Genomic DNA, 26,343 nt, shown 5'->3' with positions numbered 1-26,343 from the left:
TTGATTCGAACGTACCACCCTTCAAAAAGATTAAACTTTAAAATATCGCGTTTCGGCTTTAGTGAACGCCATGTTTAAATGTCTATAACTGTTGAACGCAATATCCAAACTAATCATGCATAGCGTCGTTTTGTAGGTTATGTCAAGACCTTTCAAAGATGTATAGTATTGCCAGATACGAGCTCTGTAGCACTTTATACATAGCCTCGAAATTCAAAAGACAAAAAGGCGGAAGGGAGATATTTATGTATATAGTATATATGTAAATGATTAGCGTGACGAGTTGATATGTCTATATCAAATCAAATGTCCCCAAAGTTTTTGAGATATCTTCCTTAAATTTTGCACACATTCTTTCTTCGCCAAGAAGCTGCGTATTTATCGAACCGCCGATATTGGATCACTGTAGCATATAGCTACCATACAAACTTAACGATCGGAATCAAGTGCTTGTATGGAAAACTTTTTAAATTAATGAGATATCTTCATAAAGTGTGACATATATTATTATCTGAGGCCATGGTGAAATCTCCTTAGAAATTGTTCACATCGGATCGCTATAGGATATTTCTACCATACAAACCAATCGACTGAAATCGAGTACTTATAAGAAAAACTTTTTCGTTGAAGAGATAGCTATTCGAAATTTGGCAGGAGTTATTATCTAAGGCAAAGGCGGAATTTGTTTAGAAATTGTTTAAATCGGAACACTCTAGCATATAGCTGTCATACAAATTGAGCGTTCAAACTCAAGTTCCCATATGGAAAGCTTATTTATTTTAAGAGATATCTTCACGAAATTTGGCATGAATTATTGTCGAAAGCAATATAGTATTATCTTCGAAAGAAATAGTTCAGATCGAATGAATATAGCAGCCAGCTGCCATACAAACTGACCGTTAAAACTCAAGTCCTTATATGGATAACTTTTCTGATTGGCAAGATCTCGACACGAAATTTAGCATTCATTACTATTAAAGGCTTCTCTACAATCACCTCACTGATCACAATGTGGAAAACGATATTTTTATACCCTTTTAGTCTAAAAATGACCTGTGAAACATATTATGGCTTATAAAATGCATCTTAAAAACAAATCCAAGAGCGTTTTTTCTAACTTGCAAGTGAATATAAACCCTTAGTGCAATTTCATCTTCATAAAAGTCATACACATATATGAATATATAGCCATAAGTTAAGCCTAGTATAAATCACCTTAAATACACCTAATCTCACTCTGTTCTTAAAACTTTAAATATAACTATGAAATAATTAAATTTTATTATCTAAACAAAATCTGAAAACGAATTTAGCTTTGCGAAAAACAGAGTTGCCATTTGAACGCCTTGCTATTATATAATATATAACATTTAAATGGTATTAAGGCAATAAGTACGAAATGCGATAAAACTGCAAGCTGCTGACCACAGCAAGGCTATAAGTATGTACATGTGTGTGTGTGCGTGTGCAATGTGGATTAACGCATTGTGTGCATTTGCCATAAGTGTTTTAATTTCAATACAAAATAACTGGCGGCGTGTTTTTTGCATGACCACTTCAATGCATTCCTCAGTATTTGCATGCAAACAATGCAATTTACATATTAAGTAGTCATGTAGACCACACTTATGCGCACGTATACAAGCAAACACATGCACACATACACAAATAAGCAAAAGCACTTTATGACAATAACGTCGTGTGTGTATGTGCTGTTTTTTACATTCTGCTTTCGTTCTGCATTCACAGTCGTAATTTCAAGTTTCATTGTTTTGCTCGGCCGTGTTCGTATGTACTATATGTGTGTGTGTACATTTTTGCAAAATAAATTATTTGCATTTACTTATTAAATTTCCATTTAATGACTTGATATGCAAATAACATAAGCCACACTAACAACAACAAGAAAATCTATAATGCAGTCAGCTTGTTGATTAAACGTTTTTTCTGCTCATTTGTAAATAATTAATTTTTCAATTTTTTTAAACATACAAACGATTAATATCTCGTGTGTTTGCTTGTGTAAGAGTGTGTGTGTCGTGTTCAGATTACATTTTGCGGCGCGCTTGGTTGAGTGTGTGTAAAATAATGAAGCAATTTGTTCGCACTCGAACAGGTGTTTGAAGTGAGGGCCAAGTGTAATTAATACAAATTTAATAAAAAGAAGTTTATACTAAAAAATTATTAAAAGCGAATTATGTAGTTTGAAGAAAAATTATGTTGAAAAGTGAGTTTTAAGATTTTCGATGTTATTCGAGCCAAAATTTGTTCAGCGATGAGACCCATTTCTGGCTCTGTGCGTATGTAAACAAGCAAAATTGACGCTTTTGGGCCGAAGGGCAACTTGAACAGATTCAAGAGCTTCTATTTCATCCAGATAAAAGAACGGTTTGGTATGCTTTGTGGGAACGTAACCGTCAATAGCGACAGTTATCGTGCGTTGATAAGCGACTATTTGATGTCTGCAATTGAAAGTCGTGATCTCGGTGACATTTGATATCAACAAGGCGGCGCCACTTTCCACACCTCGCCTCAATCAATGAATTTATTGAGAGAACACTTCGGTGAGCAGATAATTTCATGTTTTGGGCCGGTCGATTAGCCACCAAGATCGTGTGATATCACACCGTTAGACTTATTCCTGTGGGGATACGTAAAGTGAAGTATATGCGCAGACAATTACGCTTCGTTTCGGGCCTTGGAGCGAAACATCACTCTTGTCATTCGCCAATGACCAGTCTAAATGCTTGAATGAGTCATCGAAAATTGGATTCAACGGATAGACCATCTGAGACGTTGCGGCGGTCATTATTTCGAAAAAGTCCTTTTGAAAAAATATGTGCCGAAGAATATTCTTTCGAATGATAATAAACATTCCCCATTATATTTGAAGTTTCTGTGTTTTTTCTTTATAAAAGTAGCAACTTCGATATAGATCACCCTTTACATATTTATACAATAAAGTAAAGGCAGTTTCGGTGACAAAGGTATTTGGAAACCTCACTAATTCATTTCTTAATTGTATGGACAGTTTAAAGGTCATCTACAAAAAATATAAACAATTTATTTCGTGTTTTCTCTTTTTGTCAAAATGGAAAATGAAATTAAGTTTCTATCCTAAGTCCTCCTAGTCAACGTAAGGAAAGAAATATAAGAGCAGCTTGTAAAGGCCCTCATCCAAATTAGTATACTTGTTCCAAAAGTCAACATATTCATATATCTTCTTGACTATTTTTAAGATTAAAAAATTTTTTGGTTATATTTTTAACTTTTTCATGCATTTATTGGCAGGCAACAGAAGTATCGCTAAAGAATACGGAAGGAAAATAGACGATGGTTTTTGGTGCAATAATTTTTCTTTGTTTGTTTGACACATTCTTTTTCACCATTTTGCCCTCTTCCCACATAATATTGAAATGATTTGGTTGCTTCCGCTGTTAGTGACATGAGGTGGAGCACTATTTGCTTGCTTTTTAGTTTTGTTTACTTATTTCATTTGCGTTTGCCATCGAAATTTTTTTGGGAAACGTTTTTGATTTTTTCTCTTGCAGTTTTTATGCTTAAACTTCCTAAATAGGCACTGAGAATCGTTAGCGCTGTAAATTGTGCTGTGGTTGCTAGTTAGCAGTTATTTTTAATGTTATAGCTAGGTGTTAGAGCTCAGTTTTGCTCAGTTAGTCCTCTGCGCTGCCCGAGCATGGACGTACATACCAAATGTCATTTCTACGCTTACCGACTCTGCCGACAAGAGACCAGCTCTAGCTGTGTGACTCGTGAATAAAAGCAACAACAATAATAAGGTTGAATTTCAATAATGACTTTCAGGTAGGAATATCTTTTTGAGTGAAGAGTCGGAGAGGAAAAATGCTAACTCCATCTATACAGACGGGTACATACTACTAAGGAGTAGTAACGGGGATATAGTCCAAGAATCTTGATATTGTTCTCTCTATTCGTCCATAAAACTCAGCTAGCCTTTTTCAAGCGTAAGTACGAGGCATAGGGAAGCCCTGCGGAGTTCTACTGAATAACTATGAAAGGACGGGAAGCTTCCCTTTACGCAGATAGCCAGGCGGGATTGCTAGCCTTGTCGTCGCCTAAGATAAATTGCAACGTGGTCAAAAAAATTAGGAAGACTATAAGCTTACTGACTCATTGACTTACAGCTACCATCAGCTCCTCATATCCATCATATGGGTTTCCGGTCAAAAAAATCTTTTTCGTTAACGAAAGAACAGACGAGTTTTAAGACGAGTTTGAGATGGAGAATGAAGAAGAAGATGGAGCTAGGAATGAACAAAAGGAGACCATTTCATCAAAAAATTGAAAGTAGATAAAAATCTACAACCAAATGCAATATAACGAAACTTTTAAGGCCAAAATATGTATGCCAGACAAGAAATTAGGGCTTATTAAGTAGGCACAGGGAGAATATACTACAGTGATCAAGTTGAAAGGTGAATTTTGTCCAATTCATCTCCTTCAAAGTAATTCCTTCCCGCTGCAATAGACTTAAACAAACGAATTTTCCAGTCATCATAGCTCTTGGGAAAAATGCTCCGATGAAATGATGGCCATCATACCTTCTTCGATTCAGCTTTTATATCCTCAATTGAGTCAAAACGGTGTACTCGGAGTGGCCATGTGAATTTGCTGAATAGCCAGAAGTTACACGAAGGTAAATCAGGCGAATGCGGTGTTTGCGGCACGATATTAGTTGAAAATGTGGCGAAATGATCACGAATAACCAATGCAGTATGAGATCTTTTCTTTGTTCAATAAATTCAGACATGATATAAATCGAAGAATTCACTTTTAGAGCCTCACAAAACGACGCGTATCTCAAATACTAAAAAATTTACCGATTCGAAAAACACGCGAAGTATAAATTAAAAATTCACCTTTCAATATGATCACAGTAGTATATACATATACTTACAGCTGACATAACGTTTCATTGGCCACGCGGAAAAATGGGAAGGCCCCTAACGATATATTGTGGCTGCTGCAAACTTAAAGTGCTCAGATATACTTGTACATATGTATGAATAATCTTTTGGAAGACTAGACTTAATAACTATCAACAAACAAGTTGCAAATTTTAAGCGCTTGGTGAAAACTCATAGAGGCGGACATTCTTATATATGCCTTTGCAACCTGCAGGTCCTCAATTAAACAAGCATTTCAGTAATTATATATAAACAAGTACCAGGTATATGTAAGTGTATACATACTTATATATACATCTACACATACATATGTATATGCTGCCTTGAAGTCACATTCACAATGTCATTGCCGACGTGGGAGTGCTTGTCCACTAACTGACTGCGACTGCACTTGCCATGACCCTGCGTCGAGCCGAGCAAAAGCCAACAGCAACAACAACAACAATAACAAAAATGAAACCAACATCAGAGTAAACGGCTGCGTCGCTGAATGTGTCAATGTCAATATTGTCTGCTCTGGCAAATGTGTTAATGGGTTGCAAATAGGAGCATACAAGAACTCGCAGCAAAAAGTGAAAAGAGATACAAAAGTACTTGCATACATGCATACATGCCAAGCGGATAGTGTGTGCACTCATGGCATGCCATGGCTGCAAATATACATACAAACATGCACTTGTATACTAATAGCCCCTCAATCGCAATTACACTGTGATAATTTAAATGAGTTTGTGAAAATTCCGAGTTCGGCTGCATCCGAGCACTCCCCAAACTTGCTACTAAACATACACTAATACATACAAACGTTTGGTGAGTGCTTATGCATGTATGTGTATGACTTTACTGTAGCCACAAGCGACCTTCTCAAATCTTATTTATAACCGACGGTACGAAGTAGCGTTATTTATGTCACTGTGAAAATATGCAGGTTTGTGCCTTTGTGTGTCTTCGTCTTTTTGTGAGTGCGTCTTCGAGTGGCTAAGCGCCCGAGGGGTAATGAATCGCAAAAACTACAAACTACAAGGTTAACTGTTGCTAATATTAACCCTTAACACTTGCGACGACTACTAACCTTTCATAATTTAAATATGTATGTGTGTACATATTTCTGTTCGTGTGTTGTGCTCGCCCAAGTGGAAATGGACAACGACATTGAATTTGGCTTAAAGGAAATATAAATTATGTCGGGTTTTTTGTTGATATGGGTGGCATCCTACCCTGAATGGTTTTAGTATGCATTTTTGAATGTGTATGTGTATGTATGTAAGGATTTATATGAAAATATGGCTTACAAGTTCAATGTAAGCTTGGCGTAGCAAATGAAACAGCTAGAAACTCTAGTTTATTATCGGCATTAAAAATACAAAAAATTTGTTTTATTTATATTTCGGTGTTTATGGTGGAACGAGGGTTTGCAACAACTATTGTCCGCAAGATTAAAACTTTTGTATCGATGTAGGCGAGTTTTCTATGATTTTCGAGACTTAACAAAAAAAATTTTCATTCCAACGTTTCAAAATGTATACATTAGGGTGCGAGAATTTTTAAATTTTGAAAAGCCAACTTTCTGAATATGTCACGGTTATTTTTGAGAAATGAAAATTAATTGGTGAAATTTCGGTTTGAATGAAAACACGAAAATTCCTATGTTATATGAATAGGAAACTAAAAAAAAGCGACCCTTATAGTTAAGTTACAATGCCTGGCTTGAGGGAGAATTTTTTTTCTCAATCACTAACATTTGAGGACATAAGAGTTGAAAAAAAAATTCAAAATTTTTTTTCAAGCACCCTAGTATACATATTTTTAAGAATACATAGAAATTCGCAAAATGGACAACAATCGAAAAAAATGACAAAATTTGAAAAAAAAATATTTTTCTAAAAATTTTGGCCTGTCAGATTAAAAACCTGGTGATCGTTTGATGGTAATAACATAATACATACATCTCCCAGTACTCACTTAGGCGAGTTTGAAAAATGTAGGGGAAGCTGAACTGAGCACCCACATTTAAACAGGCTCAAGCTCAAAAGCTCTTTCAGCAAAAAGTCTACCTCATAGCTAATGTTTGAGAAATTAGAAGCTTATTTTATTAGATTTAGAATTTTACGTTATTTTTTAAATTGCTTTTTTTCAACATTTAAATTAACTTAAGTGGCCTCTATAGCCATTAAATGTACTCAAATTAATTGGCTATTAAAAACACGGCATTAAACAAAAGCACTAAAATAATCTGGTTTCTGCGTTAACCGGCACATGGGCCAGACGAATGCAATACGCTGATATAAAGTTTAGATGGGTGTTTCAGTATGCAAGCAGTTATATGACTACGCACACATATGTGCCTGCAAGCATGCATATCGGTGTATAAATGTTTGTGTGTAAGCAAAATTTTAATTTATTTATATAAGATGGCATCAGCTGAGACATAACTCAACGTAACTTGTATGGATGTTCTCAATGAATTTAAGTACAGAGTGTATCGCCGAGTGTGAGAAGGTGTTGTCAGAATATGATGGCAATGATAATTCAGGTATAGGAAGGCACGTATATAACAATGATTCTTTTAAAGGAGAGAATGTTTGAAATTGATTGGAAATTTGATTGGAAAGCATTTTTCAGTATTTATATTAAAATTTTGGGATTTCATGTTGAGTATGCTTACAAATTGAGAACCAAAGATGTAGAATTTTAGTTCACAATTTATCATTCAGACCGCTTATTATTTCTCGTCAGTGGCCTTTACTTATCTTAATAAAGGCAAAGTTCATTATTTTACTCATGATGTTATTTTGTATGTATTTTATTTAAACTAATTCGTCCTACTTGAGAAGCCTTTTAAGTAATCTGCAATCACTTACATACGTCCATGCGTATCATTGCTGTTTAAAACACTAATGTTTTTTAATATTCTGCCAAGAAGGACAGGTAACTTAAAGACTCATGCTGATGAAAACTGCGCAGTGACTAAATGTGTATATGTGTAGGTGATTAATTATCAACAAGGTGTGAACCATTTCAGCTGACCTTCAGCAAACACATAACTCCATCACCTTATATAATCTACACAGTTTAAGACAACTACGTGCGATTGCATGCAAGGCTACACTGCACTAAACACTACAAAAGCAATAATGAGTTGCAGCAAAGAGTTATGAGCTTGTCATTTAATATAAATAAGTGTATTAACACTTATAATGGTAGTTGTTGGCTGGTTTTAAGTGGCTTAAAGCAGTTTATGGCTCGATTTATAGCTTTGCTTATGTATGTGTGCGTAGAGATGGCAAGAAATTAAACTGAATCATAAACTTCTATTAATTATGTTTATATATTATACTACTTGTGTTCATTATGTTTATTTAATGATATTTCACTGCAGAATGCTGCATATCGTGTGAGAGCATCCATTTCAAAGTCACTTTATGCTAGAACTGTGGTATTTTATGAGTTGCTAGCTGAAGTTCGAGCATATTACCCACAAAATTTTGAGTAAATACTTCAAAAACATTTTTGAAAAAGACCAGTATATGCAGTTTTTATACTTTCATAAAGCTGAAATTTTCGGAATTTTCATATAGAGGTTGCTCATACGTACTGACAAACCGGTGTCCACATAAAGAAAAAAAATATTTTTGGAAATTTCCTCATCTGCCAGTATATGCCAGCAAGTCCTTGATAATTAGCATAATCAATTATAATTAGATTACATCATTTCATCAATATTTAATGTATATATGTATGTGGTGTATGCAGCAAAGTTTTTGGTTACTCATACGCTTCGACGATCAATTTAGTAACTGAAATTTCTTGAATAATTTTGAATATCAATTTAGTGATATTTTGGTGAGACTATTGAAACAACAAATATACCATACTTAACAAAATGTAGTAAATTTTTTTAGTTGAGGTTACTCATACGCACCAGCGAACCGCTGCCTTAGCAAACTAAATTTTAAGGAAGTTTTTTGATATGTAAGCATATTCAGGCAACTAAATAAGCATTATCCTACACCATTTGATCAATAACTAGTCTATATTTGACAAAAAAACCGTATATTTTGCCACTGATGTCACGCATACGCCCTGTCTAACAGCTGCCTAAGTAAACACGTAGCAATTATATTAAAATTGAGACTTGAAACGATTTGAAAATTGTAATTTATTGATTAATAAAATTTTATTTTTTTATTTCTTTTTAATTTTTTCTCTTTGTTTCAACTATAATTTCGTCTTTTCGTGTTATAATTTTACTTTATTCCTTTTGTTATCATTTTTCAGTGTATCAAATTTCCAATAAAACATGCAAGGGTAAATAATCCATAAATGCCACTAAATGTTTGTTTGCACAATCGTAAAAGTGCTTGTTTGCGCATTTCAATTCGAAAAATACACAAATATATTTGGGCCAATGTATATAAAGTTATAAATTTGGATGTGTATGTGTGCCTAACTGTCATCTTATAAAATGTGTACAAATAAAACTGGAATTAAATGTCATATAACTGATGGCAGCGCTTCCGAAGCATATTTCATTTGTACAAATTTATAAATTTAACGAAGGAAAAATAATCTGTGGACATATATCCAGTTTTCACAAGAATAACTGTAATTAATAACCAAATGTTTGCAAACGAAGTGATGCTGTATGACTTTTTGTTTTTGGCGACACACACAAGTACACTTCAAAAAGAACACTGCAGAAATTGTCTGAAGAAGAAAATATGTAATCGATATACATAGGTACAGTGGCCTCGCGATAATTCATACTAAAATGCTGGAAAACATGAATAAAACAAGAAAAAACGTTAAATTCGGTTGTTCGCAAATACAAAAAAGTCTGCTTACAAGAATTTTGATAGGTCAGTTTCTATGACAGCTATATACTACAATGACTCGATCTGAAAAAATTATTCCATACAAGCCCTTGATTCTGATCGATATAAAATAATAGACTTTATAAAATCAAATATAATAGCTATGGCTTCAGGGAGCTTATTAGAAGCTGGTATTTAGATGAAATTATCGAATCCAATTTATTTCGTTTTTCTTACTAAGATCTAGTGTGCCAAGACTGCTTAACAATTGCACTATTTTCATCCTTTTGAAATTCTATAAAGATTTTGAAAGATGTTTCCAAGTATTTTTTTTAATTCTATTTTCATCTAATCGTGGTTCAACTGTACCATAACTGCATGTAACCGTATATCTTAGTCAAGAATGCACAACTTTTACACATTTTATTCTTAATAAACTACATTTTTACGTTTCATACTTGTCTGCCAATATTTTTGACGAAAAACATATTGAAATTCTTCAGAAATCTCTTAAGCAGACAGAAAATTGCACATATGTACATATCATCAATACAAAATGCATTGCAAAGCTTATAAAACTGCAAACAATACGCTCAGAATGAAAGTCACATAAATGTCAGAAACTTATTTGTATACTTGTCACATATACTTGTACATATGCCTGTGTGTGTGCTGGTGACACTTTGCACTGGGTTTGTGTGATCACCGCATGCAAATGTCATTTTGTCAGTCTTTATTAGCATAAAAAAACAACTTTTGGGTCAGAGACGTATTCACTCATTTGTATATTTATTTACAGTTTAGTGTTAGTTGGCAAAACATGAAAAGTTTGGAGCACAAAAAAGGCCCTTAACCATAGTTGAATGCAGCAAACCATAAGTCAAGTTTACTTGGAATTGGCTTAACCACTGACAAATGTGTCTTTTGTATGTGTGTGAACGTGTTTGAAAAAAATAATAAATTCTTGCTAAATATCTTGGAAAATTTTAATAAAACTCCCCTCAGCTGCTGTGATTTGTGACTTTGTAATATATTTACATATGGACAAATGTAATTGATACGGCTATTGGTGTGAAAAATTTAATAATCCTTTATGAATTATTGAGTTAGGAGAGAGATATTGCAGCGGCAATTTGATATTTTAGAATTATGCATGAGCTATGATCCAAAATTATTGAACGAATTTTTTGAATTGTAATTCTCTGCAATTTTGTTTTAAAAATTTAATATAAAAAATCTTTGGTCTGCAGCAGTCACCCATTTGGCTTTAGCTTTTAATTACCTATAGATTTTCGTAGTGAATTTTATAGTTATAATGATGAAAATGTTTTGTAAGATTACTAAACCGAAATTATTGTATAACAGAATACGCTAGATTCCAATTGTAGACAAAATAGCCGAAAAGCAATATATTTACTTTGTTTAAATCAGTTAGATTTGTCCATGATAAATGATTGATGAACTGCGTTCAGCTGTGCCGGTAGATTACGTAAAAAATTAAGTCACTTTCATCTGAACTGGTCAATTGAAAAAATTAAAAACCAACTTTAAAATCAAAGACCCGCTCCCTCCATTGCTGCAGTGAATCCGGCGTTCTCTGTTGGTCAAACCTAAAAATACTCGCTTCCAAAAAATGTTGAATAGTACCAAATATATATACAAAAAATATTGATGATTTTTGGACTGCCTTAATTTGATTTTTGATGGGATTATTTGTCTCCAGAACTTTTACCAGACATCTTTGTCAGATTCCTAATACTACTATGAGAAAAAGAGTAATACCTTGTTCATAATAATCGCGCACCTCGATAATCGAAGAAACCTGTCAACATGACCTTGACCTTTGACCTGATTTGAAGTGGTTTTTTCGGCTTCAGCTCACCTTTGCCTTGATATCCGGCCGATTGATCGTATTTTTCCGGGTCGTAAGCATAAGTCCTAGAATTATCGGCAGTAGTAGTACGTTTCATGACACCCTGGTAGTCGGAAAGTATTGCTTCACAGACGCTAACGCGACGCTGTTTGTCAAACAAAAATTTAGATATTTTGGAAACAATCGTCCCAAATGATCTTTCAAAACGATGACAGTAAAAACTCCGACTATTAATAGTCGATTCTCAATCACCGATTCCTTTATTTCATTGACGTGTTGATCAGCAGTTGAAGTGGATGGCCATCCCGGACGTGGATGTGACATTTGATTCAGATGTAAACTGCGCTACATTTTTAGTTAGCCCTAAACTTAGGAAAGCGCATATTTCAATTTGACTGCTGTCGGATCCATAGTTTGTCAGTTATATTATTTTAAGTGAAGCAATTTTTGTTATTGTAAAAAACTGGATAAAAAGATATTTCGCGTGTTGATAAAATATTTATTTTTGAAAGGAAATACAGTTGAAGCAATAACTTGGCTTAATGATTGTGATAATATTTGGACACTGGCCCAAAAAAATCAACCATCAATGACTGATATGCTAAATTTAGAAGTGCTGAAATGACCACTGAAGACAGGTGAATGCAGAGGACGTCTAAATTAGATTGTTACAGAAGAAAATATGCAAAAATTCTAAAATAGATTTTTAAAACTTAAACTGAAAGAAATAGCAGTGCATCATATCATTTACGAATATTTGGGAATGTGCAAAGAGGGTGCCGCACGAGCTTACTTTTGTCTAAAAACAACGACGAGTTGATGATTCGGAGAAGTATTTGCAGATCTTCAATCGTAATAAACCAACGATTTTGAGTCGATATCTGACAATGGATGAAATATGGCTCCATCCCTTTACTTCGAAGTTCAATTGACAGTCGTCTGAGTGGAATGCACCTAATGAGCCCGCTCTGAAGCGTGGAAAAAACACAACAGTCGGCTGGCAAGCTTATGGCGTTTGTATTTTGGAATGCGCATGGAATAATTTTTATTGACTACCTTGAAAACGAAAGAACAGTCAACAGCGATTGTTACATAGCGTTATTAAGCCGTTTGAAAAACGAAATCGCTGAAAAGCCACCGCATTTGAAGAAAAGGAAAGTGCTGTTTCACCAAGACGATGTACAAAGCAAATGCCACGGGTCAGTGAAAACGATGGCGAAAATCCATGAATTGGAATAACGAATTACTTCCACATCCACCATATTCTTAGATCTGGTTCCCAATTCCTTTTACCTGTTCTCCCATCTAAAAGAACACTGAGAAGAAAATATTGTCAAATGAAATAAGAAAGTAAACGTGCTAAATTGGTGTAAAAAATCCGTGAAATTATTTGAACCGATGCAGATTTTACTGCGAAAATATTGGCTGAGTAATTAAATACATGTTAAAATACTATATGAAGAATTAAAATTCAAATTTCAGGTAAAAGAAAGGTCTCTGCGCATTTTGTTCAATAAAAATCCATCGAAGACCAAAAGGATTGGCAAAGTTTTGTATTAAAAAAAAAACAAAGCGGTTGCTCCAATTATTCACCCTCCATTCGCGCCTGATCTATCACAACTTTCTATTCCCAGAACTGAAAACCAATAAAAAGGAGCAGTTTATGACGATACTATCTCAGTCATTCAAGCAGCCTTAACAGAGGTTCTCTAAGGTATTAATATGAATTACAAAAAATATCTATGCATGCGCTGATTGATCGTTTCAAAAGTCCAATTTTGTGTAATCAAAAAACTTTCATAGATAATACTATAAATGTGCATTTTATTCCAAATCGAAAGGGTTCACTCATTTTTAGGACATATACATATTGTATATTAGTGAAATAGTTTAAGATAAAATTGCTCGAAAATTATACTAGTTTACAGTCATTTTGCGACAGTAATGTTAGAGTGTGTTTCTAGCTAATTTTGCGTTGCTGAAACCGAAAATGATAGTAAAAATGTTCTAACAAATAGGATTTTCTGTGTTGTGTAGTCAAGGGGTGTAGCCGTCAGACCACCATTTATTTATATTACGAAACTAACTGTGCGTGGTGGTGGTAAACTCAAGTTAATGATCAGGACACCTCAAAAAACCCACATACCCCCCAGAACAGCAGTCGTAAATTTTACTTCAGATTTGTTAAGTAGTGTTGTTGAAGTATTAAATCAAATATGAACTATTGTTAATTCAAGAAGTCGTATTTATGCTGGGATCTTATTGTGAATGCAGGTTCGGAACTATGATAAATCAGACAGTGGACTCAAGCAAACTGTAAATTATAATTAAGCAATATTCTTGATTTTTGAAGTCATTTATTTAAGATATTGCCAAACTTACGAGCTTATTAGAGACTTCGAGGTGTGCGTAAATTTGAAAACAGTATCTCAGTTGAATATATACCAGGTTTAAAAAAGATTAATAGTATATAGTACATTCCATATTTCAGTATTAATGGCATTGTAGGAATCTTGCTATACCAGCAGGAATAATTTCTTTAATTTATAGTTCTAAGATTGGTATGTGACAACATTCATGAACTATGTGAGGACTAGAGAGATATTTAAATTTGGTTTTCAATACAAAAATACAGTTTTTTTTTTTTTTTCAAACCGAAAAATAATAATTTTGCTAACAAAAAACTCTTTTTTTTTCTCCAGTTTGGGTGCTGCTGAGAAATACGGTTGACAATATTTGAGAGGAGCATTAAGTCTCAACTCCAGCTGTAAGCTGGCTCAAGCTTAAATGTCGTAAAAAAACTAAGACTAGCTCATTTCCATGAAATAAATAAGTTATTACGATATTTTCGTTAAAAAATTTTTTTTTTAAATTAATTTTTTAGTACTAAATATGGTGGCATTATGAACTCATAAGCAAATATTGAAATTGCGCACGGGATTTTTTATCTAAATTATGGAGCATCAAGCCTTCTAAAATGGATGAATTTCAGAAAGCTTATAAAGGTTTAAATGTAAATTGTACTACTAAATTAGACATGTATATTCCATTAAATAAATAATGTAATTGCTGTTGAGAAGATTTATTTGAGACTAAAGGGACATTGTCTGTCGGTTTTTTTTTTCAAATAATATACGTATCTTTTTATGAAAGGGAAACATGTTAAAAATCATAATAAGAACTATAAATGTAAATATTAAAAAAGTATGCATTAAAATAAAAACATAATAAATATTTAATTTAACAATCTGGGTCACCTCTTGCAATAAATTTCTTTCCAGCTATGTTTAAAACCGGCGACTTCTGCTTAACGTCGTCATTTCAAATGCCAATTTCTTTGGAAGATTTTATACTTTATAAATAATTTTTTCATTATTCTATATTCAAATTAGTTGAAAAACAAATAACACACTTAATTTAAAAGCAATATGAATTACCCAATGGATTCACAGCCATTCATTGCTTTAAAATGAGCATTAATTTTATATTCTCAACGATTTTCACTACTACATATAACTATAAGCAATAACATTTTTATACATGCGTACACACAGCGGCATACACAGACAACAAGGCAATAACGGAGAGCACTAAAGCGATGTTATTGAAGCACTAAAACCGAAACGCGATAGTAAAATACGAAGGCATTTGAAATGACAACGCGGCGCTGCCGCAGAGCAAGCGCAGTACGCGTGCACTTGCCACAACACAAAAAAAAAAAACAAACTGAACCGTTATTTGTTTACCTTAACATATGCGCAAACAGCGCACGAATGCAGCTTAAGTGATTAGATGGCATTTGTTGGTGTTGTTGCTGTATTTGTTATTGTTTTGTTTTGTTGTAGTAATTTAGCGCACAAAAGCAAATAACCAAATCTATCGCCGGTAATGGTACATGCCATAACCAATGGGTGTGCTGCCCATGGCACGTTCGGTGGCCTTCTCAATGCTCGCATGAACGCACCGATAACAGCACACATAGGCCAAACATCACTTGAATAGTATGCGCCGAAAGGCGCGCCTAAAGTCCTTATTGAAGATGGTGTAAATGGCCGGATTCAAGGCGGAGTTCATGTAGCCGAGCCAAAATGCGACCGCAAACGCAAAGTCGGGTATGTTGCAGTAGCTGCCGCAGACCGGCACCAGAATGTAGAGGAAGAAGAACGGCAGCCAACAGGCAATGAAACTGCCCATAATTAGTCCCAATATGAGTGTGGCGCGTTTCTCTTTTTTTCGCGCGATGCGTCGTTTCTCCTTTTCGGGATCGCGTGGTTTCTGCAACTTCGGTATGGCCGGTTCAAGTTCGCCTTTCGCTACTTCGCAGGGTTTCAGCGTCTTTGCTGTCGCTACGGCCGTCGCTGTTGCTTTTGCCTCATTGCGACGCGCTTGATTCGCCGTCTTGCGTCCGAATATCGGTTGGCAAAGTCGAAACTTTAACGGTTTCACCACCGCACATCTGCTGACGACACCCGAATCCGAGCTGGATGGATCGAATTCGCTAACCATGTCGGTGTCGATGCCCACCGAAAGCGCACGACATCGCGCAGCGATGGGCGAGACGCGCAGTTCATTCGGTGAAGCGCCAGCTGTGAGGCCACCGCTAGCATTCGGTGTGGTTAACGTCGCGCCGCCAACAGTTGTATTGGCCGTTGCCGCTGTTGCCGTCGTCGCTGTCCCACTGGTCATGCCCTCAATGTCTATGGGCGTAACACTATCATTGTTATTGTTGTTCGGTGTGTTCGAGTTAGCTGTCGCTACTGCGGCAGCCATTGACGGCGGCACAGGCACATTGAGCGCCCCGCGTCCCGTCGCTATTGTGCTCACCTTAAGCGTCTCCTTATCCGTCGCGGCGAGCGTGCAGTTGGGCGAGCCGGGCGTGAGCATAGTGAGCGGGGACGGTACATTCGAATTGCCATTGGGATAGACAAGTGGATGCGGCTCCATGTCGGCGGCCTCGGAGGTGGAGATGTCGGACGCGAGATCGCACGTCACAGTAGGTATTTGCATTGGCAGCGCGGCGCTGTTCGGTGGTGTTTCGATGGTGGCTATCTGACGCTGTTGATTCATTTGTAAAGCGCTCATGGCGCTCGACGACGGCATCGGTATGGTGCCCTTCTTGCCGATGGTGGTGAAACTCGTTACCTGCAAGGAGAGGAAGCGTAAAAAAGATATTGATTGGAGTTTACTTTAATAATTTTTCGGAGCTTATAAACCTATAACGATTTTATCAAAAACTGATATTGTTCGGATATGTTTTCAAATGTGCGGCCGTACCCAAAAAGCGTAAATTGTAGATAAAGAAAAACATAAATGATACACTCTATTTTTTTTCTTAGAAACTAGTGTTTATTATTATAATTTAGTACAAATAATTATTATCGTACCTGGAGCGTGCCTAGCATCCCTAAACAAAATACGTGCCCGTCCATATGTCAGCGTTGTCAATCATCTAAAATCAACAAACATCTATTCAATACCATTATTTGTCACGAAAATATTCTGTATATGTATGTATATACATACATGCCATCGTGTGGTCTCGAGAGAAATAACATTTCAATAATCACCGCAAACGCACAACTTCACATGAACTTCTGCAAATCTCAACGCCACCTCATGAAAGTAGGTATTCGGATTCATAGGGGGCGAAGGAACACGCGTGCATTGCATGCTTAAGTGAACTGTGTATTTCATATGTTATACAAATATGGATTCATGCTTTCTTATTTCTTTTATAATTTAGTGTTTTGTTTTCCGATTTCAATTTGTTGAGCATTATGCCATGAGTGTGACTTTTCTCATTACCACCACTCTTTACTTGCTATCTATACATCAAAATTTTTAAACATATTAGCATAGGCGGAGCTAAAGAGGGTTATGATTTTCGTAAGTTTTGTAAACTTGCAGGGAAACAAAAATATTGGTGGGGTTATAGCGCAAACGCGATCTTACTAATGATCTTATTTAGTGCTGAAGCACACTTTTTGTTAAACGGATATCGTAAATTGTCGCATTTGGAGTGATTATAAACCACAAGACGTTGTTATGGCGTCGTATTTCATCCTCAAAAAGTTTACGGTTAGAGCGAATCATTGGTTTATGTTTCTTCAAAACTGTTGCCACAATTTTACAGTCACTGGATAACGTAATTCAGACATGATTAATGACGTTTCGTAACTGATTTGGAATTGGTTGATGTTGACGAGCTGCGGTTTCATTAAGACGCTGTATGGCGTAGCCAATGAAACAGTCAATTTAGTGAAGGAAAGTTTTGGTGAGCGAATTATCTCGGATCGTGGATCGTGAGACGTAACCCCGTACGATCGTACGATTTATCGCCGATGGACTATGTCTTGTGGAGTTATATGAAGTCGCTTATCTACGTTTGAGACGATTGGCGGCTTCGAAGATAACATTCGACGCGTTATTGTTGCAAGCAAGGGGTCGAAAATTGGGCCTCTCGGCTGAAATGTGTTTGAGCTAGCTTACCTACCATAGAAAATAGAACGAAATAACTAGATAAATCTCGGTCGGTGCGGCTATATATAAGTTACTTTCAGTTTTATAGTTAAACCGCTTCAGATTGATTAGTTTTGAGGTTTCAGACAAGACGACTGCTTATCGTGCAACTTCTTCAACCTGATTCTGGAGAAAATAGTTCGAGCTGCAGAACTAAATAGTGAAGGTACCATCTTCTATAAGAGTGTACAGCTGCTGGCGTATGCCGATGATATTGATATCATCGGCCTCAACACCCGCGTCGTTAGTTCTGCTTTCTCTAGGCTGGACAAGGAATCACAGAAAATGGGTCTGGCAGTGAACGAGGGAGACGAAATATCTCCCGTCATCAAACAAACAGTCGTCGCACTCTCGACTTGGCTCTCACGTCACTGTTGACAGTCATAACTTTGAAGTTGTAGATAATTTCGTCTATTTAGGAACCAGTATTAACACCACCAACAATGTCAGCCTGGAAATCCAACGCAGGATTGCCCTTTCCAACAGGTGCTACTTCGGACTGAGTAGGCAATTGAGAAGCAAAGTCCTCTCTCGACAAACAAAAACCAAACTCGATAAGTCACTCATAATTCCCGTCCTGCTATATAGTGCAGAGGCTTGGACGATGTCAACAACGGATGAGTCGACGTTGCGAGTTTTCGAGAGGAAAGTCCTGCGAAAGATTTATGGTCCTTTGCGCGATGGCCACGGCGAATATCGCATTCGATGGAACGATGAGCTGTACGAGATATATGACGACATTGACATAGTTCAGCGAATTAAAAGACAGCGGCTACGCTGGCTAGGTCATGTTGTCCGAATGGACGGAAACACTCCAGCTCTGAAAGTATTCGACGCTGTACCCGCCGGGGGAAGCAGAGGAAGAGGAAGACCTCCACTCCGTTGGAAGGACCAAGTGGAGAGGGACCTGGTTTCGCTTGGAATATCCAATTGGCGCCACTTAGCGAAAAAAAGAAACGACTGGCACGCTGTTGTTAACTCGGCTATAATCGCATAAGCGGTGTCTACGCCACTTAAGAAGAAAAAGCTTCAGAAGCAAGTGTTTTCACAAAATCTTTAGACTAGTGAGAGTATAGCAGTCAATAGGCAACTTTATACCAAAATATGCCTTATGAATGGATGTATGATACCAAGCAGAGGCAATTGCAGTGCAGCAGATTAAATTTCATGTGTTAATAGCTGTCTTCGTTTCGTTAAGCGTTGAAGAGTTTCGAACCGAACCGTCTATACCAGATACTCAAACAAACATGCAGCACTTCAGGCGCAAACCTGCACCAACATGCCTTTTGACGAATGTATAACAGTATTATGATCCTTTCTTAGTGGATAAATTCTTTTTTTTTATCATATACTCTGTTGCTGCTCTTCCATAGTACTTTTAGAAGAGAAAGAGAATGCGGAATCCTCTAAAATAATTTCGCTTAAAAAACAAATAATATCCTCCCTCTGCGCCTCTGTGTAACGAATTCACATCGCATCGATCCTGGAATGCACAGCCACATAGCAGCTCACAAATTGAAAGCAGATACTACGCTGATTATATGATTCGTCTTGTAAATTCATTAATAATCCGCACAGCGATTACTCCAATAACGGTTAAGCGCAGCCGAGGCGCCTGACGGCATTGGTAATACGAGTAATACGAGCATGCATGTGAGTACATTAAAATATAAAAAAAAAATTAAAAAAAAAAAATCCAAATAATAATAATGAAGCAACACAAAACGTTGGCAAACAGCAGAAATGCAGCGAATTGGAAAATTTTCGATTACAATATTTGCGCCGTTTTTCTGCTTCAGTCCGTTTTTTTGCGTTGTCGATTTTTAACAAATTTGTATTCAGCATGTTTATATGGTTGTTACTGTAATTGACATATTACAGCGTTTGGTGGCTCATCTGTCAGCGTTATCCGAGTATGAATGAGTGCGCCAAAGTGGCACGTACGTCATTTTTCATTACTCATATTCGCCGCTGACAAAAAGCAGAACAAAAACAAGAAGCACAGAAACAAAAATAATAATAATACAGTTCGTCGAAGTGAGTTGAGTTTGTCGCCCACATCGGACTATAGTCGGCATGCGTGTGGGCTCTTTGTCACCCAACTGCTCGTCATACCCTCTTTCCGATTGCTTCACGTGTTGCTATGAGAAATGCAACTCCATTAAACTCATTTGTTATTTGTCGTCATTTATTCTTCATTTTTTTTGTTGGTTCTCATCTATCCTTTCGCTTCTTTAGTGCGCTGCCTGAAGTACTCGATTGCTAATTACCGCTTTTTAAATGCGAATTCGTTACCGTTTTCCATTTGCGATTGCCACTTTGGCTTTAACTCGATTTTGGCAAATTGTCCAAACGCTCTAACGAAAAAACGGCACTTAATGCAGCTAAAGTAAGTACGCGCTACTTGTAATCTCATTGCCAGAGCATTTACTTCTGTAAGCTGATGAGCGCAATAAATTAGCCGTTTAGTTGCAACTGCGAATAATAACTCATTTGCTGGAGATTGTTAATTGCGATAATCAGTCAGGATCAATCGTTTGGTTAAGTTGTTTTATAACTGGATTGTAACTAATGTGTTGAGCTATTTGTATTTGAGACATTTAAAAACAGTTATTAGCGATTTGTTATAAGCAAATAACGGGCGATATTTTAAGAAAATCCGGTTCGTTATAAATCGATCATAAATAAGCTAGGATTTGAAGTAATGAGCTGTCAACTTTAACAAGTTTATTCTAGGCTTTACTGGTTGCTCCTTTATTATATTTTGGCAAAAAGTACAGAATTAGTATGAAAGACATACAGCTGAGCGTTAAAATTAAATAAACCGAACGGGTTTCAAGCAATAAGTAGTTACTAGCTATCACATTATTTTTTAGAAAGCTTAGATGCAATTGAATCTTGTTGATATGACTATGCTGAATGTCTATGTACTTATACAAGGTCCAATACAAGGTGGGTTCCAAAGTAAACAGGACTTTTTGAATCTATATCTTTATCGACCGTCCAGTGAGAATTTCATGACATTTCATCTATTACGTTTTAAGTGTCAGTATGTTTGTGCTATCGGTGCGGAAATGAGCTTCGAACAAAGAGCCAACAATAAATTTTGTTTTAAAATTGGTAAAACTTTTACCGAAACGTTTCAATTGATGAAGCAAGTTTATGGCGATGATTGCCTATCCCGTAGCAGAGTGCACGAGTGGTTTCAACGTTTTCAAAGTCGTCGTGAGGACATACATAAATGACGATCAACATGTGGGCCAATCAAAACCCGTGATCACCGGAAATTCCATCGGAACTGTATGTGAATTCATCAAAAAATCAGCAGAAATCATCATTGAAATTCATAGAAATGGAATTGAACATCGAAAAGTGTGTGCACGGTTTGTTCCGCATAAATTGACTGACGACCAAAAATTGCTCAGAATCCAACATTCGAAGGACGATTATTTGACCAAAATCAGATTTTAACCATTAACCACTCCCCACATTCACCTGGTATGGCACCGTGCGACTTTTTCTTTTTCGGAAAATGCATTTGCCCATGAAAGGAAAGCGCTATGCAGACGTAGAGGCTATTCAAAAGGCTTGCACCGGCATACTGGCGGTCATACCGGCCAACGAGCTAAAACACTCGTTCGACATGCTTTTGGACCGTACAAAAAGCTGTATTGAAGCAGAAGGAGACTATTTTGAATAAAATAAATTGATTTTGCCGAAAAAGACATTTTTTCTGTTTTTTTTAAGTCCTGTTTAGTTCGGAACACACCTTGTATACGGGAATTTGGGTAACTCGTTGACCAATTTCACATATTTTTGTTATTAAACTATAATATATCCAATATTAAACGTTCAGTTCTCTTTGACGAAAGTTTGATGACATTATATTACATGATTGATTTGATTTTATCTATTTTTTATTAATACTTCATACAAGTAAAAAAATAATAAAATTCTTTAAAGGTTTTATTAAGGTTCCTCACATACAATTACTAAATATATGGAGTAAAGTCAGCCGGGTGTTCGAAAATCTAGATATGAGTTATACGACAATTTTATTTATTTATTTTTCTTTTTAATAATGAAAAGATAAACCGTGAAAGATATCCAAAAGAGGACCATATCTCTCCAAAATTATATCTCTCGTATCGATGATAATAAGAAAACGTTTAAATAAACAGATGGAGGAGTGAGACTTCTAAAAAAATTTACTTCATGCCTATAGACAAATTGGAGCTGAAAGTAGTTCATTCACAGAGAAGATAGAAAAATATAGTACTTCTCTCCGGAAAACTATTTTATGCCAGCTGCTCTTCCCTATTAAAAAGGTCATAAAGTAATTTAGTTTTTACTTAACACCATACTTATTGAACAAAATGACAGCACTGCAGAATGCGAATGTAAATTATTTCAAAATATATTTTTTTTAATTAAAAAAAATTAAAATTAAAAAGAAAGTGTTGATTTAATTATTATATAGACATTATTTATTCTTTTTTTCGTATTAAAAAAAATCTTGTTTAAATTTGCGTATTAATTAAAGTTAAGTGGATATTTCTACTCTGATCCAAAATTTTTCAAAATTATAATTTTGCAGTAAGTCTAAAACAATTTTTCAGAAGACTCACCTGTTCGTTGTTCGTTTTACGCGGATGCTTTTTGATGCCGCGTCTCGCTCTCGCTTTAGCGGCATAATAAATTCGTATATAGACAAAAACCATAATGCAGCTGGGCAAGTAGAAAGAACCCAATGCGGAGTATAACACATAACCGATGTCTTCGCTCAGCTAGAAATATAAGAATGAAAAAGGAAAATAAATTTTCGGAATTTGATATGATTTAGTCTAATTAATAAGGGCCGATAATATTTTAAGAATATTTTGATATTTTTGTTTGGAAAACTTATTTATTTATAAAACAAAAATTGCTGACACTAACTACATATGAACTAATCAATATACAGAAATTTTTAATTTTAATTATTAGTCAAAATTATTTTCATTTCGATTTTAAGTTGCTAGAGAGGACCCTGTATTTGATTTTCAAACATCAGTAATATTATTATTGCTGTTGTTGTTATTTACTACTACTTTGAATTTTTGCGTATATTTGGCGTTAATTGCAACTATAGCTTTCGTTTACAGGCACTTAAAAGCGCATTTTAGACGTTTTTAATCACCAAAACGCTTCCCATATGGATGAGAGTGTTGGACTATTTCATATTCCAAAATTGTAAGGAGAGCGAAACACTTTACATTTTAGGAGATTAGTTCGCAAAATAAAAATGCAAAAATACCCAAGCACTCATTTCAGCTATTGAGTATTGTATAACACATGGACACACATTTTTTTGACTGTGAAAAGAAATAAAAGTCACTTATACGACACGTGGCACCAGCAGCGCTGGCAGCTTGATGGAGACGGGTCGGAATTGAAAATGCGTTGGTGGCAATAAATCGCGATTCCGGAAAGCAAACGTGGCAGAAAACCGCACTAAAGCGAGCAATATCCATTTGGTGTAATATAATATTTGGGGCACCTAGCGGCAGATAAATAACCTAATTTTGTTACATAAATGTGGGTGCTTTTGAAAAATTAAAAAATAAAAATTGTCTAAAACAAAATGAATGCTGTCTCTATGATTTAATATGTGTCTTTATGCCGCTGGATGTGCAGGTGTATATGTTTTATTGAGTGTTTCGGTTTATCAAATTATATAAAAATGTACATACTTAAGGCAGTGAAATTGACGTCTTGAATTGGGAATATAAAAATTCATTAAAATATGTCACATATTTAGCATAATTAAATAAATAGTAAAGTCAAAGAGTTTGTGTATTTTAATTAATCTAAAGAATGCTCGATAAAATATTTTAACCTAATTTGATTGAGACAATTCACATATTGTAAGTTACACGAGTATTCGGTAACAACATCATAAGAATAATGAATATCATTAGATATTATATATGGGAACTGGCGTAATTCATCCACCGATTTCTCCCTTTCGTTAGCACCATATGACAGTACTTTCAAGAAAACTTGTTCACCCAATTTTGTTAGGATATCTTATATTTTAGGTGATATATGCATATACATATATAATATAAAGCCAACGAGATTTTCTGAAGTTACTATATCATGCACATGGGGTTAGTGGAAATACTGAATCGATTTGATCCACTTTTCGCATCAGTTTACACGACATTCGGATGTTGATCTTAATACAAGTCTTACTAGATCTTAATACAAGTCTTACTAGACAGCTGAGAATGCCGTTATGTTACCAAAAACTCACATATAATAGATCCTAAGATCTAAAAAAGTGCTTGTGTCTTTCACAAAATTATTTAGACGGTTAATGCCGGTTTCGCCTACTTTTAAAAACCACTAAAGATCAATGACTCCTTTGTTTGTTGCGATGGACCCAACAATTTCTCTTAAAACGTATTTTGCTCCTGCAAGAAGCTCTATTTACTGTAATTTTTATACCCTGAACAGGGTATATTAAGTATGTCACAAAGTTTGTAACACCCAGAAGAAAGGGTCGGAGACCCTATAAAGTATATGTATAAATGATCAGTATGTCGAGCTGAGTCAATTTAGCCATGTCCGTCTGTCTGTCTGTCGGTCCGTCTGTCCGTCTGTCTGTATATATACGAACTAGTCCCTCAGTTTTTAAGATATCGTTTTGAAATTTTGCAAATGTCATTTTCTCTTCAAGAAGTTGCTCATTTGTCGGAACTGCTGATATCGGACCACTATAACATATAGCTGTCATACAAACTGAATGATCGGAATTAAGTTCTTGTATGGAAAACTTTCGCATTTGACGTGGTATCTTCACGAAATTCGGCATGGATTACTGCTTATGTAAGGTAACAACATAATCTCCAAAAAAATTGTTCGGAACGGATTACTATAGCATATAGCTTCCATACAAACTGAACACTTAGTTACTAACAGAAATGCATCTGTGAAGGGTATTAACATAGCTTCGGTGCAACCGAAGTTAACATTTTTTCTTGTTTTAGATTACCATTATCACGCCACTAGACAACTCTACGCCTTTCTCCACATGCTACGAAGAGTACGGCTACAAATGACGTAATCCGTGTGGTGCCTGTTTCTCTTAACTTACATTCTCTATTAAGACTTTTTCCAATTTTTTGGACACCTTGAGATTTTTATTTTAATTTTGCCTGGTTTTGGTATAATTTCCCATATTATCATTCGAGAATTAAGTAAAAATGAAACTTTCCAATCTGTAGGAAGGATCAATACTATAATAGCAATTAACTCACAGGTTTTATGGTATGAGCACATCACATATTCACTGTAGGAAAAGACGTAGACACACGAGCCTATTTTTCCTCAGGTACAATAATAAAACTTTCTGATAGATGTGAGGAATAGATTCGTGTGTATGTGGAATAAGAAAAAGTTTTAAAATTTTGTTAAATATGAATATTGAGTTTTTAAATTCCTTACAATATTTGGTTTAATTTTTCGTAATACAATTAAAAAAAATATGTTTTTGTATTTTTTATAAATTTTATATTTCGTATCGTAAAAGCTGGTTGCTTTTGAATGCTGAGAATTCCTGCACAAAAAGTTAACATTTTTTTATTTATTTATTCTTCGAATTGAAACCAAAACTTGCACCCTGTAGAAGACTTTAATGCCCAGTAAATATATTTATGTTAGAATATATTAGTATATTGCTAATCTGACTTCAGCTCCACTAGCTCCATGCGCTCCTTCCAATCCTCCTTTATAATACCGCCGCGCGCTCGCCGAGCATTCGTATTGCCCTGTGGCATATCCGGCATAATGATGGCATTCGCTACACGTGAATTCTATTCACCATATAATAGTATGGGTTCACACAAGCATGCCGATCGCTCTTTGGTTCCATTTCATCGTGCCAACGTGGTAAGAAACTCCCTCATCCATATATTTGATGTAACAGCGCCTAGGCATCCGAACGATAATTATAACTGTCGCATTCGATATATGAATCAGAGTTGCATTTAATGAAAGCGGATATCGCAGAGCATAGTCGCTATATCTTCAGGATCATCAAGGTAATTGGAGTAAATGCGTGGCGCATCTAGGTAAGCAGCACTGCGTAGTCGTAATTTGTCAGCGGAACGCGATTTGGCGAATATAAACATGAATTTTATCG

The 26,343-nt window shown here is 35.6% G+C and overlaps 1 protein-coding gene and 1 pseudogene across 1 annotated transcript; both read right to left on the bottom strand.

The window, feature by feature from the left end:
* LOC126760820 (uncharacterized) overlaps positions 1–11,960 on the bottom strand; it is a 163,857-nt pseudogene extending 151,897 nt beyond the window's left edge.
* Positions 11,961–15,053: 3,093 nt separating this feature from the next.
* Positions 15,054–25,987, bottom strand: LOC126760747 (dopamine D2-like receptor). Its single transcript, XM_050476662.1, has 3 exons — positions 25,901–25,987; positions 22,784–22,942; positions 15,054–16,778 (listed from the first exon to the last, which is right to left on the bottom strand). Exons 1-3 carry the CDS (start codon positions 25,985–25,987, stop codon positions 15,627–15,629), a joined length of 1,398 nt encoding a protein of 465 aa, XP_050332619.1. The 3' UTR covers positions 15,054–15,626.
* Between the last annotated feature and the right edge of the window lie 356 nt (positions 25,988–26,343).

This window comes from Bactrocera neohumeralis, chromosome 2, assembly GCF_024586455.1.
Source record: "Bactrocera neohumeralis isolate Rockhampton chromosome 2, APGP_CSIRO_Bneo_wtdbg2-racon-allhic-juicebox.fasta_v2, whole genome shotgun sequence".
In the NCBI taxonomy this organism is placed as follows: Eukaryota; Metazoa; Arthropoda; class Insecta; order Diptera; family Tephritidae; genus Bactrocera; species Bactrocera neohumeralis.
This window is presented reverse-complemented; position numbering and strand designations above follow the sequence as displayed.

Coding starts and splice junctions, on each gene's coding strand:
- LOC126760747 (XM_050476662.1), bottom strand. CDS start 25,987: ATGCCGGATATGCCACAGGGCAATACGAATGCTCGGCGAGCGCGCGGC. Junction 22,943..25,900: donor GGAAGGAGCGCATGGAGCTA/GTGGAGCTGAAG, acceptor TTATATTTCTAG/CTGAGCGAAGACATCGGTTA. Junction 16,779..22,783: donor GTAAAACGAACAACGAACAG/GTGAGTCTTCTG, acceptor CTCTCCTTGCAG/GTAACGAGTTTCACCACCAT.